Source organism: Charadrius vociferus, unplaced genomic scaffold (assembly GCF_000708025.1).
Source record: "Charadrius vociferus isolate BGI_N301 unplaced genomic scaffold, ASM70802v2 scaffold1041, whole genome shotgun sequence".
NCBI classification, from domain to species: Eukaryota; Metazoa; Chordata; class Aves; order Charadriiformes; family Charadriidae; genus Charadrius; species Charadrius vociferus.
Window position 1 is genome coordinate 1,413,188 of NW_009646843.1, and position 8,786 is coordinate 1,421,973.

At 54.3% G+C, this 8,786-nt stretch overlaps 1 protein-coding gene across 1 annotated transcript in view; it reads right to left on the reverse strand.

Annotated features, from left to right (window-relative positions):
- Positions 1 to 587: 587 nt before the first annotated feature.
- UIMC1 (ubiquitin interaction motif containing 1) overlaps positions 588 to 8,786 on the reverse strand; it is a 34,525-nt gene continuing 26,326 nt past the window's right edge. Inside the window, exons 9-12 of the mRNA XM_009893659.1 lie at positions 4,586 to 4,664; positions 2,928 to 3,048; positions 1,092 to 1,155; positions 588 to 844 (exon numbers count right to left, since the gene is read on the reverse strand). Coding sequence (XP_009891961.1) covers positions 588 to 844; positions 1,092 to 1,155; positions 2,928 to 3,048; positions 4,586 to 4,664 — 521 coding nt within the window. The remainder of the gene's footprint in view (positions 845 to 1,091; positions 1,156 to 2,927; positions 3,049 to 4,585; positions 4,665 to 8,786) is intronic.

Here is an 8,786-nt window from a genome sequence, read left to right on the forward strand (position 1 = left end):
CAGCCCGGCCGAGCCACCCGGTGGACGGGGAGGACACCAAGGACATGGGGACACGGCCGTCGTGGCTCCACCAGTCTCTGCATCCACCAGCTGCGGCCATCAGCTGGCACCAAGGTGCCCTCTGCACCTCCCAGCTGGGAAAGACAGGGATGTGCCACTCCACGGAGCATCAGGCACCGCAGCCCCCTGCCCTGGGGGGGCCCCAGCTCACACACACACCCCCAGAGCCTGAGGAGAGGCCTTGGGAAGTGTGATTTTGGACGCACCGTCTGCTGTTCATCCTCTCCTCCCTCCAGCGCCTCCCATTCCCCAGAGAAAGACAGCACAGCTCCTCTGTGTTGCTGCAGTTTCATAAAAACATACATAAATATATTTCCATTTCTTTAACAGAGAGCAAAGCTGCACAGGCACCTATAAAACACACAGTCACTTCTCCACCCGGTGCTCCCTGCACAGATCGTATAAAACATATAAAAGGGGGGTTGGAGAACAAGGCTGAGGGTGAAGCAGGGGTACGGTGCTGTGCAGACCCTCGCTGGGGCGCAGGGAACCACGGCAGGGCGTGGGGGGCCGCTGCACCGCTGGCCTCAGACCTTGCGCTTTCTCCGTCGGCAGCCTTTGGTCTGCTGCTGGCTGCCCAAGCGAAGAGCCACGTGGGGCTCCAAGTCCACCGTGCAGTCTGTGGCTTCTGAGAAGGAGATGTCGGGTTTTGCAGGGGAGATGTTGAAAGGAAGGTGACGAAGGGAGCTGGGGCTGTCTGCCGCCGGCTCCCCGGCTCTGGCTGAGAGTGATGGTGGGGACTGTTCGTCTTCTAGTCCTGCGAGGGGTCCCCCGGCATCAGCACCTGCAACAAGAGTGCACATCAGCCCTGCCTGACCACCCTCCCTCGGGTCCAGCAGGCACAGGCAGGGATGTGTGCAGCCAGCTGGAAGGTGGCAACCACCAGCCAAGCCCGCATCTCCCGCTCTGCTTAGGAAGAACAGTTCCCTTCAAGGGGAATTTGCTGTCCCAGCACAGCCCAGGACCACAAGGGGAGAGCTAGAAAAGGGCAGCCCTGACCCACCAGGCAGGCACAGAAAGCAGCTTCCCACCTGCAGACTTGCTCTCCGAGAGCTCCAGCATCCTGAGGAGTCCTCTCTCCTGCCTTCCAACGTCCTGCCAAGGAGAGGAGAACTGCCATCACAGCGCTGCCGCGAGGGAACCCCATAGCCAGGGTGACCCCATGGCTGTGTGCTCCCCCAGCCCATGGGGTCAGGCTGGGCACAAGAGGGAATGCTGCATTTCTAGGGCCTCCAGCTGAGCATGACCAGCTGCCAATGGGAAGGTCATTGCCCGGTGCCCAGCCTGACTGGTGCCCGAGCAGCGGCAGCTGAGAGCAGTTAATAAAGCAGAGCCCATTAAGAAATGAGGCCAGGGTGCAGGAAGCCATCCCCAAGCCCAGCCAGCGAGCATGGGACTGCAACACAGAAATCTGGGCACCGGGGGCTCTGCCACGGCTCGGCCACCTTCCCCAACACTGTGCACAGGGCAGGCATGAGGGCACAGGGGCTTGGTGCTGGATGGAAGGGCCTTCCTCCAGGGCACAGACAGATGAGGAACGCACATCTTGTGTACCCTGTCAGCCCCCGGGAAGATGCAGCCACGCTGGTCACACAGGCTACGGGAAGACCATTTGGCCTGGCTGCTTCGAGCCTTGGTGGCCCAGCAAAGTCCCCTCTCCAGGCTGCTCCCTGCCCCCAGAACTGCTCTAGAAGGCACTGGTATCCCAACTGCAGGGTTGGATCTGCAAAGCACCCCAAAATGGGCCATGGCAGGAAACCGCAAGCCCAACACTGCCAGTAGGAAGCTTTCCAACAGCCCAGCCCATGCCCAGCCATGACCTGCTTCCCCGGTGAGCTGCCACCTCGGCACGAGGCAGGGCCAGAGGAAACACAGAGCCTTGCTGAGCAGTCCCAAAAGGCTGCCTGGCTCCAGCACCTTTCCCCCACGTCCTGTGCCCATGCCTGCGTGCAGGATCCTGCACACCAGCCGTCTGTGGGGTACAGGGACAGAGTCAAACAGCCCCCATGGAGCTGGTCACATGCAGGAGCAGCCGTGCCCTGCAGTACTCTGAACCACACAGCACTTGGCTGTATCCCAGCCAAAATCATCAACCAGAAATCTCATCATTTGCATCTGAATCCCCAAAGGGCTGAGGCCTGTGATGGATTTAAAGGATTATACGAAACTAAGACATCATGTTGCATCTTCATGCTGAGAATCACATTTCTGAGCGCAGGCAAATCTGCAGCACCAGGGTTTTGCCCGCAGTAACCAGCGGGAAGGCCCAGAAAGACCCCCTCTACGCTCCCCCGGGACTACCACAAGCAGGAGAAAGCACGGTGGGGGCCAACACCTGGCAAGTGACTGTGAGCCAGCTGCTACCCACACTCCTGCCTCCCACGTCCTCCCACACCCAGCACACCTCCACCATCCTCATTCCCCCACATTTCTCCTGGGATGCTGTGGTTTGCTACTGGCACCAAGCGGTTCTCCCTGCTCCGGCTCTGAAGCCTTCCCCATGGGAAAGGACTTGTGGATAGAGTCAGATACGCTTGTCACGCTAACGCTGCCCTCCCTCCACTCCATCTATATTCAGCCCCTGCAGGACCGAGGCGCGCTGTCTGGCAGCGGGACAGCCCTGGCTGCCTGCCTGCTGGAGAGGTTACTGGCAGCTCCGCTGGATTAGCTCACCCCTGGGACTGGTCCACGCTCTCGCAGAGCGTCGCGGGAGGGAGGGCGAGTTCTCTGACCACGGCGACCCACAGGGACGGGCAATGCTACACCAGGTCAGCTCATCCCGTCAACCAGGGAAACTGCTCCTGCTGCCAACCCAGCCCCAAACCCAGCGCAAAGCAAAGGAGACGGTCTGCAGGGTCGCCCCTCACCTTGGCGCTTCGCAGCCTCCTGGTTCCCTGAGCTTGCCTAGCAGCCTGAAGGCAGCTGTCCACGTGCCTCTGATACTGCAGCAGTGGCACCAGTGACTTACAGAGGTAGCACTTCTCACACCTGCCAGGCAGCAAAGGACAGAGCACTGCATTAGGAATCGCCCTGCACCGGGCTCGCAGCCATCAGCGATGACTTTCCTCCTCCAGACCACGCCACAGAGAAGACATGTCACCAGATCGGGTCTCACTCGGCGGGGTCAGGCCGGCACCAATTGCAAAGACTGAGTGATTATCAGTTTTCCCTGCCTGTTCCTCTGTATCCTGCTGCTGCAGCAGTGGGACGGTAATCAAATCTGCTCATCTAACTATCTCAAACACCGCTGATTTCTCCCCAGACATAAAGCACCCTGTCAAAATCCACAGAAATGAAGTGCGAGAGCTTTGCAAAGGGGAGTTAAATTCTGCCTGAAAAGCAAACCAAGTGTGTTAAATCAGAGAGACATTTTACCAGGGCTGGATGAACTTGTCTGACTAGTAAATCAAGTCTTTCTCTGCACTGTCTCCATTTTACATCATGCCATGTTGGGAGAGGAATGCAGAGCAAGTGCTCCTCCTGGGGGGCTGGCACAGCGTGTTCCTCAAACCCCCTCATTTGTGTAGAAGATGTCCAGGCTCACGCAGGACAACTGAGTGTGCTTGGGAAGAAAATTATCCTGGGTGAAAGGAGATGAAGGTCAAACTTGGATTTACTCAGCTACACTCGCTTCCACAACAGCTCTTGGCAGGGACTGAACCATGCAGGAGAGGGCATTGGTTCTTCAGGAGGGGAGCATCCAGCCGGGAAGCTATTCAGGAACGGACCATCTCCAAGGAGAGATGAGCCCCCAGGGACCAGCCCCAGCAGCATTGTGTTCAGTTTGATAAGCAGTGCTCTCCTAGTAAAACTCACCCCGGGCTCTAAAATGCATATGGAGAGCCCCCATCGAGCAAAACTCTGCAGCACTTTTCCCATATTTTCTTTCCAGTCAGTGCTGATTACCCAGATAATGTGTCTAAACAGAAGCTGTCCTCTCTATAATTAGCCTAATTCCATTAGTGATGTTGCCATCCACTGTTTGTAACAGCAAAATTGCTTCCATAGCAGGGATTTTACTGTCAGATCCTCTCTTATGATGCTTTGTGTGGGTGGCAGGAGGAGGGGCTGCATGGGAAGAGATTAAACAAAGCCACTGCTATTCTGAAAGTCTAATTTAATTAAGAATATCACTACAGGTGCCATGTTGACAGCCCCCCTGTCCTAGCCTCCTCTTTTCCCAGGGTTACCAAGCTCAAATCTCCCATTAGAAACTGGCTAAGTTAGCACCATTTTAGCTACAGCTCCCCCCAACAGCAGCCAGAGACCACGCATCCCTGACCTGCCATGGATTGGGCTGAAAGGAAATTAGCACAAAAATAAACAATCTGAGAACAGCAAATTCCTCTTGCTTCGGTATAAATTTAGCCAGCACTGCAACAAGAGGCACTGAGAGCAGGCAATTTCTTAGGGAAACGTTGCTATAAGGCCAACGGCCAGCATTTATACAGGAATAAAGACATCCACAGGCAAGCTAGAATGGAAGCACAGCAACAATCTTAGAGGAGTAAGCATACCTACTTACTTGTCAATGTCTAAGGATGTTGGGCCACTTTCACCACTGGCAGCTTTACTTCTTGCCTCTCGCTGACGCCGGGTGAGCACTGGAGAAAAAACAGAGAGGGTTACCTGCCATCCACCCCAAAAGCATCCCTTGCAACAAGTTCCAATCGCTTCCACTCATGGCTGCAGCAGAAAGGATGGTAGAGGCAAAGAAATACTGGACTGGGAAGGGCAGGGTCTTCTTTCCTGCAGAAGAGGTAGCTGGCCAATTGTCCTTTTTTCTGGGGGGGGATACTGAAGAAGTTACCTTCCCCGGACTCGGAAGCCAGCTAACCATTTCACACTGTAACTTGTCTTCTGCTAGAAACAGCTGCATCAACAGTATGCAGTTTACAGTAATTTTGAAGCTGACGCGCAGCAGCGCAACAGCCTGGGAGAAGAGTTACGCAGCTGCTCCAGCAGCACAGCACCGCTCTCTGCCAAAATCGGCACCCGTGCCTACTGCAGGGGAGGGAGCGTGGTAACGGTGAGCTCGGGGGGAAGGAGGGCTGAGGCGGGGGCTGTGCGGAGACACCAGCCCTTCTGCAGATGCGCTAGGAAGAGAGAGCCTTGCTGGGGAGGGATACAGCTCACACTGGAAAGGGAAGGTTACAACAACTAGCCTAGACTCACTGCTTCTTCCACTGCCCATGTGAACCAGGGCTGATCAGGACTATTGTCCGCATAGTGCTCTGTGGGGCCTCTGGATGAAGATCTCTACCAGGGCTAAGCATCAGTGGTGCTGCTCTCCAGCGGCAGCGGGGAAGGGCCAGCTCCGACACACGTGGGTAACTAGCGAGATCCCGGCTGACCAGCGTGCTGATGACGGGTCCAACAATTTCTGTTCCTTCGGCAAGCCCAAGCAGCTTTCCAAACCTGGTCTCCAGGCATCTGCAGGGAGCATGTCGGAGCGTTGCCTTTCAGTTGAATTCCTCTCAGCGTATTCCTGTTGACATGCCACCAGCAAAGATCCTCGGGGAACATATCAGATAGCTTAGCTTGCTTCACCAGGGATGTTCAAGACTCCAGCTCCAAAACAGATGTCACAGTAAGCACTCTCGGGCAAGCTGGCTAAGGGGACAATGCAGGGAGCTGTATTACAGCCCAGTAACACTGCTTCCCATACTCACTTTAGGAGAAAGGTCTGAATCCAAGGTACAGGCACAGAAAACCTGTTACTGTTGGCACATCATCTGCGATAATGAAAGGACACACAAAACTTTGTGCAGAACAAAGGGAATCCTTCAGAGTTTTAGCAACACCCCATTTCCAGAGTGTTAGGCAACCCCACTATCTATCCATGATGTTGATACAACACGGCTTTTCCCTTAGTAGCAATCACTGATCTGCAGCCACGACCAGCAAATGTACTGCAAGATGCTCAGAGCTGTTGGGGCTGATGGGAGACATCCACACTCAAGAAACAAGCTTGACCATTTCCTAGGACGTGGGTATTGTCTCGTAGGTGATGACAGATACCAACAGCTCATTTCTCACAGGCACCGAAGCGGACGTTTCTCTTTACTTAGCCTGGCCCAGATTCGAAGTGGCAGCCCGACGAGGAGGACCAATAACCCCGGCCATCCCCCAGGCCATCCAGCCTCCAAACAAGCCAACTAACACGTGCGTTTGACAGCGTGGTGAAAGCTGCTCTCCAAATCAGCGTGCACTCGTTAATATTCCTTTAACACCGTCTCGGGAGCCTCATGCACCAGCTCAGGTGTTAATCAGTTCTATTTTCTTCCAAAAGCAGTGAACACATCTGGCATAATAGGCCCATTAGAGATGTCTGGGACCAGCTCTGCAGCTGCCCAGGGGAAGACCCCCAGCTGTGCTGCTGGAAGCAGAGGCACAGGAGAGAGAACAGGGCCAGCCGTGCGACATGCACAGCGAGGCAGAGCAGAGCCAGCCTCCCCCTTCACATCTTCCCAAATGCTGGCGAGGCATGATCCCTGCCAAAACACACCGGCTGCCTGCAGGAAGGGGCTTCAGAATTTGGGAAAACACTTGCCGTGGGGAAAATCCCCACCATAGAGCAGTGTGGACCTGCTGTGTGATGAGAGCCTTGTAACTGTCACAGATGTGACGCTCTCGCTGGGTCAGACACACTCTGTAGCCCGAGAATGACCCTTTCCCCAGCCTGGCACTTCTTCTGGTTGAGAAGTCATCCTGAGCCTGCTTGGCGCCAGCTCACACCCTGGGGAAGAGGCGCGAAACCTCCCCAGCACAGCCCTGCTATCAGCACACCCACCCTGGGCACCTCCTGGGGCTACCAGGTGAGGTTGGCACGTGAAGCTGAGGCCATAGTTGCCAAGCTCCTCGCCTTGCTGCATGACCCACCTGCGGCACCAGCTTGCTGCACCAGCTTCCTCCCCGTTCTCACTACGTTTTGTGAAGGATCCTATTAGTGGCAGGCTCGCCAGCACCTTGTTCATTTTCAGAAGTGATGAAGCTTTCTTCCGCACCCATTCTGTTACTCTTTCTGCTGTATCAGTACCACTTCTATTGATGTCAGGAGCTTTTTAGCAGCGCCAGAGCTGCCGCTGAAGATTGACAGCTGCATCAGGTTGCATTCAAGGCTTCGGGAGGAAGGGATGTACCAAATCCTCATTTGCCTGGCTCACTTGGGAACTGAAAGGTTAGGAGCGTGTAGATGGAGGGCAACAAGAATAGAGTATGTCCCAAAGCTCGAGACTATTTGCTGTGCTCAGTGGCAGCCAAGACTCGCTCCCAGACTGAGACCAGCAGATTTCTGCCTTGGCAGCAGCAGCAGGCAATGGATGCAGTGACTCCAGCGGAGAGCCCCTCTCGCACAAGTGAGCCCTTCAGCCGAGTGCACGAAGGAAGAGGGAGCTGGCACAGCACTTCCATAGCTCCACTCACTGACTTGGAATTAACACCAGTCACTGAGCTGGAAAACCAGGACCTGAACCTTCCTCAGCCTGGTACAGCAGCTAACGCAACAGCAGGCTCTTCTTTCTTATTTACTCAGACCACAGGAAAATGGAAATTCATGATCAGATTTTCGTACTGCCCAGGTATGTGGTGGTCTGGGCATCCAGCCAGGGCAACCAAGTACATAGGTAGAAGAAGCAACTTGCGCAGCTAACTCATTTGAAAACCTGTCCTTAAATATCAGCCGGACTGAGCTGGCCTCCTGACACATAATACTGAAAGACTTTGGTGCATGATTAGAAGAGGGAAGAAGAGAAGTAAAACCAGCAAGAACCCATCCTTTTGTAATTTTAAAATGAAAAACACGGACAGCTATAGTCTGCAGGACTGCATAATCTGCAATTCCAGATACATCAGGAGTAAATCCAATTAATAAGTCCGAAGAGAGACCAGGAACCCCTGACCTACTGCACCAAAGGAAAACTGAAGCTGTCTTTTCTTAACAGATCAGGACACGGCTTAGAGGGCAGAACTTTGATTTTCTCTCACACAGGGCGGTTGCTGTGCTCTCGAGGAAGCCAGCAGCCAGCCAAGAGCACACAGTGCTGCAGCCGTACAGAACAGCTTCTGGACCCACACAGGAGCTGGCATTTGCTTCAGAAGACAATTCTTCCCAACTCTTTTTTCTCCCCATGCATTAGCTTTACCTATGGATTTTGTGCTAGTGATGGATGCCAAGGTAACAGCCCTGGAAACAGAGTCCTTTTGTACCTGCACAGCTGTGCCAGGCTACTCTCTGGCCTCTGCTCAAAGCTAAACACCATCCCTGCCTATTCAACCCAAACCCCACTGACCAGCCCATCAGCTGAGACCTCTCCGGGTGACTGCTGCCTTTGTACAGCCGCTGGGAAGCAGGCCGAGGTGCCCCGCGAGCCAGAGCCCCAGCAGGATTCTGCCCCAGGTACGCGCTGCTCCCAGTCCAGAAGCCCGTGGTCCTGCAGAGAGTCTTGGTGTGAACAACACATGTCACAGACTGTTATGGCTAATAAAGCCTGGTCTCTACAGGGAAAATGCTAGAATAACCGGCAATAGAAAACCCAAATTACTGTGATTTTGTCCCAAAACCATTGCTCTGCTTAAAGCCATTATTGTAGACCAAAATCCCTTTTATTCCAGGCTAGTTTTCTTACGGGGGGATTGTTCTGAACAAGCCAGAACAGCAGAGTAGCAATTCCAAAATAACTACTCTTACAAACATCCCCAAGGAGACCAGTCTGTAAGCAGAGTGG